At 27.2% G+C, this 11,900-nt stretch overlaps 3 protein-coding genes across 5 annotated transcripts in view; 2 read left to right on the top strand and 1 right to left on the bottom strand.

Annotated features, from left to right (window-relative positions):
• The first annotated feature begins 1,360 nt into the window (after positions 1-1,360).
• On the top strand, positions 1,361-3,924 carry LOC106677273 (histone H3.3A). 3 transcript variants are annotated; one of them, XM_014415096.3, is made up of 4 exons: positions 1,361-1,511; positions 2,265-2,398; positions 2,484-2,637; positions 3,543-3,924. In XM_014415096.3, exons 2-4 carry the CDS (start codon positions 2,271-2,273, stop codon positions 3,669-3,671), a joined length of 411 nt encoding a protein of 136 aa, XP_014270582.1. In that variant the 5' UTR covers positions 1,361-1,511; positions 2,265-2,270; the 3' UTR covers positions 3,672-3,924. The 3 variants fall into 3 exon arrangements, with proteins under 3 accessions (XP_014270582.1, XP_014270580.1, XP_014270581.1); XM_014415094.2 differs by lacking the exon at positions 1,361-1,511 and adding an exon at positions 1,806-1,965; XM_014415095.2 differs by lacking the exon at positions 1,361-1,511 and adding an exon at positions 1,835-2,022.
• A 2,370-nt stretch (positions 3,925-6,294) lies between these two features.
• Positions 6,295-7,306, bottom strand: LOC106677277 (uncharacterized). The gene is made up of 2 exons (XM_014415101.3): positions 7,091-7,306; positions 6,295-7,008 (listed from the first exon to the last, which is right to left on the bottom strand). The coding sequence occupies exons 1-2, from the start codon at positions 7,132-7,134 to the stop codon at positions 6,624-6,626; spliced, it is 429 nt and encodes a 142-aa protein (XP_014270587.1). The 5' UTR covers positions 7,135-7,306; the 3' UTR covers positions 6,295-6,623.
• LOC106677263 (coiled-coil domain-containing protein 137) overlaps positions 7,185-11,900 on the top strand; it is a 22,810-nt gene continuing 18,094 nt past the window's right edge. Inside the window, exons 1-2 of the mRNA XM_067052907.1 lie at positions 7,185-7,324; positions 8,344-8,534. Coding sequence (XP_066909008.1) covers positions 7,248-7,324; positions 8,344-8,534 — 268 coding nt within the window. The 5' untranslated portion in view covers positions 7,185-7,247. The remainder of the gene's footprint in view (positions 7,325-8,343; positions 8,535-11,900) is intronic.

Here is an 11,900-nt window from a genome sequence, read left to right as displayed (position 1 = left end):
GAGAAACTACCCATTGGTACCACTCTCATAAAATTTCCATATTAGAAGGTCTTGAGGCCATCTTCTCTTCAGGCTCCTCGGATGATTGTCAGGAATGGAAGAGGGAGCTAGGTTAGAAACTAGTGGGTTTGGGTGGTTAGGAAGTTTATAATGGAAGGATTGATATCTGGTTCGGGCTAGATCGGTTAGATATGGAACATTAAGGTCTTTCTTGATGATTTTATATGTGAAAAAGTAAGGAGTGTTGAAGTTTTTAGGAAGGATTGTAGATTGTAAGGATTGTATACGAGAGGAATTCGAAAGTTTAGTGGAGGCCCAGAGATCCTCAAAGTTGAAAATTTAAAAATTAATCGACAGTAATTTAAAATTTTTACTTCTAATATTTCGATCAAGCTAAATTTAATGTTGGAGTTTTTAGCCTACTTTCTCCGCTAGAGCCCCTGATGAAGACCTGGAACTCGGGTTGAAACGTCGGCATAAAATAAATATTATTTTGTTTATTTAAGTTGTTTGCTTACCGCACCCCCCGACCGTCTTCTTCAATCAATTAAATTTAATGTACATTAGAACCCAAACGTTTTCACCTCATCAAACTACTTTTGTTTAAAAAAATGAGACAAAAATAATTATGCAGAAAAATAAGAAAAAAAAATACAAATTAAATGCTGGAATTTTTTGTGGATTTGGTATTTTAATTTTTATTATTATTATTATTTTTTTTTTTGTGATATTTTGAGAAATCATAGTTAACTTGCATATGCTTGGGATCCACTGGGATATGAGATTAAATAAATATGATTTAATTTTTTTTTCCTCCAAACACATTTCGGTAATTGTTTACAAAGCTGAGGTAAACAATTACCCACATTTCGTTTTCACAAAAATCTTAGAAACGTTGGAACGTTTAAATAAGTAATTTAAACTTATTTGTGTTATATTTTGACCGCACCCCCCAACCATCTTCTCTCCATATAAAAATCTCAGAAGTCCAAGTTAAATTATTATCAGCGAATTTTGAATATTTTAAAAATCATTTTGGGCTACAATAAAATTTTATTTTATCTCAACTTACCTTGCATAGGTTAATTTTAATCTCTTAGTTAATTTAATAAAAAAAAAATACGTTTACTAATAATCGATTACTTCAGACATATTAAAAAACAACCTTATCATTATTATTCAATTTAATATCTAATATAAAAATATCCTGGGATAGTTTGAATTGAATGTATTAAACATTGAAAGTGTGGAAAGTAGAGTAATTAATTTACTGTTATTATTGAGAAACAATAGAGAATAAAATTTTATAGAATCATTCCAATATTATGATCTTAAATAAAAGAAACTACGATACATCTGGAATATGTTTTAAATTGTCCCACAATACATATGGACTAACAAGAAACAATATTTGAGAAAAAAATGTTCAAAGTCTGAATTAAATCTGAGGAATTTTCAAAAAGCAGAGTAATATTGGAGAAATATAAGACGTCCTATATACTTAGAACAATGTAAATATATATTTAATATGTAAATACTTTTTTTTTTGTTAAATATATAATAATTAATATTAAAGTAAATACTTAATATTATACATAATAATAGAACATAATTAATGCATTAAGTTCAATTATGTATAATTAAAAAAAAAACTTATTCCATTTTAGCATATTTAAGATCATTCATTTTCTAAAATTCAATTGACATACATATGTATATTAGTATTAACTGGTATATTAAAATATCAGAAAATAATAGGCAGCGAATATGTTCAACCAATAGAAATAAGTCTTATTTCAGCCAATAGCGTCATTTCGCTGCTTGGATATCGCCCAATCAGATCGGTCCTTATTTTGACCAATCAGCTTGCTGGAAGCGGTAGTTTCTACCAATAGCCTTGGCAGCGCTAGAGCGTCTATTGTCATCAAACGAGTTAGGTCGTGTTTTGGTTATTGGAATTTGTTTGTGAGTATCCATGTAATAATCTCAATATTTTATATTCCGAAATATAGTGAAACTTTAGTAAGTTTAGTTTACGTTGAATGTTTTAGTTCATATGTTAAGTTTCTTTAATTATGTAATGACTTCCTTGATGCCTGTTTAGTAGTTGAATTTGTTGTATATATTAGTTTTGTTGTTTAATACCGGCTTAACTTAGTGTAGTTATACCATTTTGATGTTGCTTTATGTTCTTAGTTTATTTGTCATAATTTTGGTGTTATAAATATTTGATAATTAATTAATTTTTGCTTTATTAATTTTAGTAAATCATGGCTCGTACAAAGCAGACTGCACGTAAATCAACTGGAGGTAAAGCTCCTCGTAAGCAATTGGCCACTAAAGCTGCCAGAAAAAGTGCGCCATCAACTGGAGGTGTCAAGAAACCCCATCGTTACAGGTTTGTGGATTTGTTACATTGTGTAAGATTTCTAACCTAAATTTGTTATAATTTGTTTTTACCAACATGTGGTTCTCAATTTTAGGCCTGGTACAGTCGCCCTTCGAGAAATTAGGAGATACCAGAAATCTACTGAGTTACTGATCAGGAAATTACCCTTTCAGCGATTGGTTCGTGAAATTGCACAAGATTTCAAAACTGATCTGCGTTTCCAAAGTGCAGCTATTGGTGCTTTACAGGTAAGACTTAACTATACCTTAACCAATTACTCTAAAGTAATTGAAGTTTTAATTTACTAAATGTTGATTTGAATGTAGTGTTAGTTTCCTTATTAGTTGTTTTTATTTCTATCTTTTGTTTATCGATGTTGTCATTATCTAAGATGCACCTTGTCTCATTTTGGTTTTAATTATAACCTGCAATTAAATGTACTCAGTAGGTTATGTTAAATGATCAAGTAATCTTCGTTTTTATTTCTATTAATGGAATTTATACTTATACCTAAAGTATTTCAAATGTTTTATGTTTAATGCTTTATATTGAAGTTACTTGCATTTAATTGTTTTATTAAAAGTAAATTCACTACAGTGAAAATAATAAAGTTAAGTCTTTATTTTCCAATTTAATGCAACCGCTAGGTTATTTTAAACTTAATTTTTTTTTTAACTATTTGTACTGTATAGTGACTCATTAAGTTGTTTATGGTTCATCAGAGATAATATTTGATTTGTTATAAGTTAGATTTATTTATTTATATATAACTTTTAGTTTAAAAAATAATTTGATTTCATGAAATCAGTTTGTATTTTTTCACTATTTATTCTATAACTATAGTATTAAATAAACTGACAAACTGATGTTTTGATGTTTCTTCAAATTTTCAAAATTAAATGCAACAATTTCCCAGTAAAAAGGGTACTCTTCTAAGAACTCTTAAAATAGGAGTTAGTCATTCTGTCAACTGATTATAGTTAGGTTTGGGAAAAAATGTATATCAGTCTTTCTTTATATGATATACTTAGTCTGTTGCACTCTGTACAAACTGAATTAATCTCCTATTCATGTTTTCCTTCCATTATAGGTTGTTGTTTTTTTATTAATAATATTGTTAACAATTCACTAATTTCAATATTTCTTGTTATAGGAAGCCAGTGAAGCTTACTTAGTCGGTTTGTTTGAAGACACCAATCTTTGCGCTATTCACGCTAAACGTGTTACCATTATGCCGAAGGACATCCAACTTGCAAGAAGGATCCGTGGAGAGAGAGCTTAAATTGCTCTAAAAGTTTCTGGTATTCTATTTCTTTCCATTTGGCATCAGAGCGTCTTCACTGCCGTTTCTGGATCAAGTTATATTGTGATGGTGTTGATTCCAGTTGTATGGACATTAATTTTTTTAATGTAAATTGTTCTTTTGAGTGTACCTTATTGCGCCTGGTGTCAGGTTAGACTGAATGTTTAGGTTTAGCCTGTTTCTGAATATTGTGAAATCAATCAAATAAAAAAATATATATTTAGTAGCTTTCTATCATTGTTTAGTATTTTTTGTTATTTTCATTTTTGTACAACTTTTCATCTTACTTCAATTTGTAGTATTTCGCATTTCATCATGTATGTATGTATTGATATACCATAGGTGTAATTTATACAGGTTTTGGTATGTTCATCTTCAACATAAGTATTTAATTATTGTTTTCATCTCAACATAGGTTGTTTAATTATAATACAAATCTCAATTTTTATTTTAAGGGTATTTATACTTTGATTTTAATTGTAGTATCCCATATTATAATATGCTACTGATTAAAATAAATTTAGTTGTTTAAGAGTAAAATGTGTATTTTCTTCTATATCAACTTCCTTGAAGTCCCTATTAAATTTCACCCACGATTCAATTCTTACTCTCTGTAAAATATATTTTATAGATTTTTTAGGATTTAAACTTGTGCTTGCTTATATCCAATTAACTTATTAAATGTTGATTCGTAATGAGTAATTAGTTTTTTAAAAAAAAATTTTAACGGAAGATTTCCTAGAACTATTAAATAAGAAAATACTAATTTTAAATTTTACTATATGAAATTATTATCTTTTATTTATATCTTAATCTCCCTTATCATCTTTGTTATATTGTATCATTACCCATCATCATGACAAATGGACTTGAGTCCTGATTTTATTATTAAAAGATTTTAGTTAAAATTTAAACTGAAATCTAAGTTCAGTTTTTTTTAATTAACAAGAAACTGATGTTTGTTAAACCACGCCCTAAACTAGGTTCAAACTGCTAACTATAATAAAAAGTTTTAGACCAAAAGCGATTGGTTTTGGCACGGCTTGTAATTGTGTACCATGATTGATAAGGTCCATATTACAATTGCAATTAAGGCCCATTATTTCCTTCTGATATATTTGTCATGATTGTAGTATGGCTGTTTGTTTACATGTTCATGGTAAATCTAATTTTTTAACTATTTAAACTTTGTGAATGAATGATAAAAACTGATGCTTAATTTCAAGAACTATCCTCAAATAATAAACTAAAGCAAATCCTGATTGTGTTTGCAACTGTCACCATGAAACTGCTTTACCGATTGCTATGACTTAATTTATTGTATTTGTAATTAATCACTTAACATGAAGTAAATCCCTCTTAATCAGTGAATATATTGCTGATCCATAAGAAAAATGATGCAAGTATAAACTTGCTGAAAATGACAATTGTGTTGGTAGGCTCAAAAATTGATTTATTAAATGTTAAAAGTTGACATAGTAGTACTAAAAAATCAATAGGATAAATCACACTAATTCTTCATGTTGATTTAGGAACATTTAGTTTATCTATTTTTGAGACAGCCAACACAAGAACATCAATTTTATAATTTCGTCATTGGACTTCCGGACCAGTGATAAAATGGATTATATAACTGCTTTGCTTGAATAATGTCAAATCTGACAAATAAGTTTTAGTTTTGTTCTAGATTGAACATATTTCATAGATCGTACAGTAGATTGAAATTTCTGTTTCTTAATCAGATGTGCCATTATTTTTGGTATAGTATATTTTTATTCAACACCAGATGGGTTTAGTGGGTGTTACATGATTGATAAAACAGTTAATTTTTTTATTGAAGATGGTCGGGGGTAGCGGTCAGTAAAGAAACAAGATAATTAAACCAAAATTATTTATTTATGCCAACGCTTCGACCTGATTTTCAGGGCTATAAAAACAAAAGAACAACAACCATCATTTAGAGAGAGAGAGAGAAAACAAAAATATATATAAATAAAATATATACATATATTTTTCTCTCTAAATGATGGTTGTTGACCTTTTGTTTTTATAGCCCTGAAAATCAGGTTAAAACGTCGGCATAAATAAATATTTTTGGTTTATTTATGTTGTTTCTTTGCTGACCGCACCCCCGACCATCTTCTTCAATCAGTATTCTAGGGTCAACTATCTACACCTCATTAGTTAATTTTTTGTTTCGTTTTACGATTGATTTTGGGGGGTTAGTCTCGTGAAAAAGACAACCCTAACTATTTACAACACTATAAATATTGAACAAATGTGAATAATAACGATGAAGATAAAAAAATAAATTCTTTAGAATAGAAAAAAAGAAAATTTAATAATAAAAACAATGACAATAGATTTAATAAAAGAAATAATTGACCTCTAATGGGGAAAAAAAGATTAATTTGAGAAAAAATATATAATAGTAGCAATGTCAATAACAGAAGAGATAATTATAGAAATGATAACAGAATATCCAGCAGCAGCCTGAGTCTTCGAGAAGAGGAAGGATTTCCCAAGTTGTTACTGCACCTCGAATTGATTAGCCCAAGGGGATTTCAAAGCATAGTAAAACTGGGAATACAAATAAAATTAATTAAATTTTTACAAGGTTTTAATAGGTTGAATTAAATATACAAAGTGCTAAGACATTTAAAAATCTTTCAATCACTACTTGAGTCTATATTAAAATAAAACGTATGTGGTTTATCTCGTGCATACCTTTGTATGAATAAGCTCTTCTCGAACAGTTTTTGAATAAATAAATGAATTCCATGAAACTTTGCACCATTTGATTTAATATTACATCACTAAGTTACAAATAATTGAAACTTTGCACCATTTGATTTAAAATTATATCACTCAGTAACACATAATACAAATAATAAACAGCCACTCTATAAAGAGATTCAATTGAGAGGTAAATTATTCCGACTCTACTTTTCCCCTAATAATTTCCAATTCTCTAATCCTCTTCTTAATATCAGCAGTTTCTTTTCCATTCTCTAAGTTATATCTCAATAGAATCCTTAGCTGAGCCTCCTCTAAACCTTCTATCCTGTCATAGAGGGAAGTTCCCAGCTTTTCATCTATATCATTTTCTTCCCTTAATACACAAAAATACACCATGAAAATTACAACACTCAAGCTGACAACATAGGGTTGAAACCAAGCTGCCTCATCTTCTTCTTTTTCTCCAGAACGTGTAAAAGATGCTTTCCATTGACTAGCTTTACTAGTAGTAAATTTGACAGGTTCATCATTGGCTGTATTTTGTACTGAACAGACTTGACTCATCATGGTGGGATACCTAAATTCAGAAGAAAATCGAGGTAATATCAATATGGAATACATATTACATTTAAAAACAATAAAATTATTAAAAAAATTACCTCCGAAGCAAATTTTTCCCAGCATAACTGAAGTTCCTCAACATTGCCTCAGCCAGGTTCTATTGTGTACGGTAGGTTCTCGCATTGTTACTCTAAAGCTCACGTGGGCTGATGTTTAGGTTTCGTGTATTTGTTTTTATATTTTGTTCCTTATAAAATGGGTCGAAAAATTCCTGGCAAAAAACATCGTGGAATTAAAGATCCTAAGAAGCAACTCTGGGAAAAAAAAGAAAAGTAAGTATGAGTATTTTTTTTTATCCACTATATTAGTCCTTATATATTTATTAATTCTCATAAGTATTAAAGTTAATTATTATTGTCTTAGTATTATGTGTCATCAATAAAATGAGTTGATTGCTTTGTTTGGTTTATGGTGTATTTATATGCAATCATATCTGAGTTATGAACTATCTTCCTATATTTATTTATTTAAAAAAAAAATTAAATTACGTTGATTACTATTTAATTAACTTCTTAAGCTTTTTGGGTTCATATTCTTAGTGCACTATTAGACGAAATTAATAGGCAGATACTACATTCAATCTTAATTTGAACCAAAAATTTACAAATGTTTATCAAATTTTTCATATAAGGATGGAGTTATACCTTGTAGGCATTAGACCTTTCTCTTGTTTATTAGTCATGTGTTCCAAATTTCATCGTTGTCGAAATATAGCTGTAGAAATACATTTTAATCAAATTTGCAGACTGGTTCATAATAAATGGTTAATTTTTTTTGAGTTATTTTGACACAGACCATATTACTTATTTAATAAATAGTTTGTTTATCTAATAGTGGATAGTGTATTTTTAATCTAAAATTAAAGTTTTAAAAATTATTGAAGTTCTAAAAAAAAGTAGGGTGATTTTGACTTGAATTTGATGACCTGGGCAAAATAGCCTGTAAAATATTTTTTTTAAATTTTGATGTGACGTGTGAATTTATATTTAAGATTGTCCTTGAGGATGGGCGAAACGTTGGACTAATGATATAATAATGTTGAGACTTAATAAGGATACCTTTTGATTTATTTAATAGATAAATACCAGTCTGAAGAACTTGAATAAAATATATTTAATATTCAATAAAAAATTCAATAATTTTTTTTTTAATAGCATAAGGATCTAAGATTTCTGTACATCGTATTTTTTTCTGGAAGGTTTTAACCTTTATTTTAAAAATAAAACCACTTTTCAAAATTATTGAACAGTATCTTATAGTATTTAAGTTGATTTTATTTATTTTTTTGTAGACTTAAACAGGTTATTAATTGTCCTCCTAAAGATCCAAATGTTCAAGAAATACCCAAAACTGTCTTAGAGCTGAATAAATTAAGGGAGCTTGTTAAGAGTGGAAACTTTAAAAAGAAAAAGAAAAGGAAAACTAAGACTGTTCCTAATAATGATATTAATAAAATTCCAAATGGCTCCTCTCAGTTATCAGGTAATGCATATACATTTTTGTTTTTAAATTTTTAATTTAATCTTTTAGACTATACGATTCGTTATCACAGAAAGAGGATAAAGAGATGTCCAGGGCATTAGTGGTATTCTATTTATAATTTTGGAGCTAGGAAAAGTTTAAATTTTAGTAAAAAGTGAAATTTTTCTTTTGGTGTTAAAATGTTTATTTTGTATTGAAAATTCATTAAATCTGTTGATATTTCTCATTTCATATGAGATATCACATTATATTACCAACTTAAAGATTTTTTTTAAGGTCTTTTCTGAACAAAAATTAGAAAAAAAAAAACAACAATTCTAACAGAAATCAGAATACTTCTTAACATTAAAAACCGATTGTCCTTATTATTAGAAGATGAACATTATATTAAAATGAATATATGAGTGTCTAGAGCAGCAATGGCGAACCTTTTTAAGACGTAGATCAAATTTTGTTCATAATTTTTTTTTAGTTCTAGCTCATGGGTCACTAAGTGTTTGAATGAAAAAGGGGTAAAGAAAATTACATAAAATGTGTATTATGAAATATTATTTAATGATGTATTTATAGATGTATACATACAAATGTATAACAAAGTATAAACATAAACTATTTAATGAGAAATCGGTTTCTATTAACTTATTTCACTTATCATTATCATCACCTATATTGTTAACATTGTATCACAATTTTTCACTTATTTCTATACTTTATTACTTATTTTTAATCTTTTTAAAAATATTTCACACAATTTTTCACTTATTTCTATACTTTATTACTTATTTTTAATCTTTTTATGTTCTTCTTTTTATATTTCACCTTGTACTTTTATTTTATTTTGTAAACTTTCACTTCCAATTTTTAAATTACCTTATTTCATTATATTATTCATGTTACTTCTGTTATCTTTATTATTACTATTATCAGTGTAGATAAATGATTATTTTCACAATATATATAAAAACTACAGTTGTTATCATTGTCTAATTATTTTTCTTATAATTTCTTTGTAGATTTTTTTTTTTTTTTTTTTTTTTTTTTTTTTCTTTTACTTATTATTAGTTACTTCTTTTACAATCATTGTTATTATATCCTATATTGTATTAACTACCCTAACTATATTTTCTTCAGAATATACTCGTATTATTAGTAACGATATGTATCATTTTAATTTTACTTAGTTATTCCTAAATTAGAAAATTATTATAGCTATTATTATTATCATATTTATAATGATATTAAATGAGGAAAGAACAAATCAGGACTACCTACCTGTTCAAAGCGAAAGGTTGAACAGAAGGCGACAATAAAGCGGAAGCGTAGAGGAGTGGGGAGGAGGTGGCCAGCCGTTTATCAGCTATATTTCTATTTCAAATACGTTGCGTATACAGGAAGTAGTCATAAAGATATGACGAAAGATACAGAAATATGATAATAATAATAACTATAATAATTTTCTAATTTAGGAATAACTAAGTAAAATTAGAATGATACATATCATTACTAATAATACAAGTATATACTGATGGAAATATTGTTAATGCAATATAGGATATAATAACAATGATTGTAAAAGAAGTTACTAATAATAAGTAAAAGTAAATAAAGAGTATTAAAAAAAAAATACAAAGAAATAAATAAGAAAAATAATTAGACAATGATTACAACTTTTTGACCGCAACCCTGACCATCTTCTGATATTTAAATTAAATCATTTTTAGCCATACCTTAGTTTATTTTTATTTAATGTTATCTATTATCTTCCTTTGTTATATTATTTTAGTTATTTGTATCTTTTTTAGCCCTTATGGAGCCATGCAATGAAAAATTAGTTTACAATTAATTGTTTATTTACTATTTGAGTTATTTTGGCCACACCTGGACACTCTTCCTTTAGTTATCTTACACACGGTCAATCAACGTTCTTTCAATAAATAGTTTTTGTACTATTTTGAAGTTTTTGAAAAAAAAATGACCCAATATAATGTACTAATTTAAGCATTTATCAGTATATTTTATGCCAAATAAATTCAAGGATAAGCTAAATTAATAGCTCTATCTGTATTAAAAAATCTTCATACAATAATTCCCAATAATATTGTTTTCTGCATTATTTTTATTTCTGGTACCTTTACTAAGTTTATTGTTGGTTCAAATATTAAACCATTACTAGGTAATACTTTGCATTTATCATTCAGCTAGTGTTTTTCTTCTGTTGGTACACAGATTAAAAATCTTAATTTTTTAAACCTAAAATTAAAAATTAATCCTGTATCTATTCAGCTAGCGCTTTTCTTCCGTTGGTATTAAAAATTAAAAATCTTAGTTTTTAAAACTTAAATTAAAAATTAATCTTGTATCTATATTAATTAAAACATATTGAGATTGAGTTTCTGAATTGACTGACAATCATATTAGCATTATTTCAATTTTTTTTTTTCTATATCGTCAAATATCCTATTGAATAGTTTAGAGCAGGAATCTGATAAGGAAGAATTTTTAAGACAATTTTGTTTGACAAAGCTTTTTTTCTCTATAAAGCTATTTATTGTGTAAATTTTTGTTAATACCATAATTCTAACATATTTACCCATATTATATGTATAAATAATTGACTGTATAATATCAAATTATGAAGAAGATGGTCAGGGTTGCGGTGAAAAAAGAACAAATTATGAATAAATAGTACAACTAATAGTTAACAAATATTTATTTTCTGATGTTTCGGCCCACTTTGTAGAGCTTCATCAGGGCTCAAAAGACACAAGAACAACTAAAAACATTTTGACATCGTGAAGTAATAAGATACAAAAAGGCTAATTAAGATACGGTTAAAATAATGTAAAAAAAAAGTGAACAGAAAATTATATACAAATAAAAGAAAAAAAGAAATAAAAAATTTCGCAAATTATAAGGTTATATATGCAATAACTTACAAAAACAAAAAAGTAGATATGAGAAAACAAAATTTAACACACTAAATGATGGAAAACAAAGAAGTAAGTTGAGATTAAATAAAGGTTGAGAAAAGATAAATAATAATAAATGAGTAAAGAACAATCAGGACCATCCGCGTGTTCAAGTTTATAGATTTTAAGAGTTTGACATTAGATCAAAAGTGTGTACGAGTGGAGGGGAGCTAACTTAAATGTTTTATTTTTATTTCAAGTACGTTGTCTGTACAGGAAAGATGTATAAAAATATGATGAAAAATGAAAAATAATACAGGAAAGAGATAATAATACCTGATAATATAATATAATACTAATAATATATTCCTGATAATACACAGAGAAAGAAATTTATTCAATCATGCTGCCCAAATACATCGGGTTGCTACATTACACAGCATACTGATCAATCCGT

This window comes from Halyomorpha halys, unplaced genomic scaffold (genome assembly GCF_000696795.3).
Source record: "Halyomorpha halys isolate HHAL.00 unplaced genomic scaffold, Hhal_1.1 Scaffold92.1, whole genome shotgun sequence".
NCBI classification, from domain to species: Eukaryota; Metazoa; Arthropoda; class Insecta; order Hemiptera; family Pentatomidae; genus Halyomorpha; species Halyomorpha halys.
This window is presented reverse-complemented; position numbering and strand designations above follow the sequence as displayed.

Coding starts and splice junctions, on each gene's coding strand:
- LOC106677273 (XM_014415096.3), top strand. CDS start 2,271: ATGGCTCGTACAAAGCAGACTGCACGTAAATCAACTGGAGGTAAAGCT. Junction 2,399..2,483: donor AAGAAACCCCATCGTTACAG/GTTTGTGGATTT, acceptor TCTCAATTTTAG/GCCTGGTACAGTCGCCCTTC. Junction 2,638..3,542: donor CAGCTATTGGTGCTTTACAG/GTAAGACTTAAC, acceptor TTCTTGTTATAG/GAAGCCAGTGAAGCTTACTT.
- LOC106677277 (XM_014415101.3), bottom strand. CDS start 7,134: ATGTTGAGGAACTTCAGTTATGCTGGGAAAAATTTGCTTCGGAG. Junction 7,009..7,090: donor GGGAAAAATTTGCTTCGGAG/GTAATTTTTTTA, acceptor TTCTGAATTTAG/GTATCCCACCATGATGAGTC.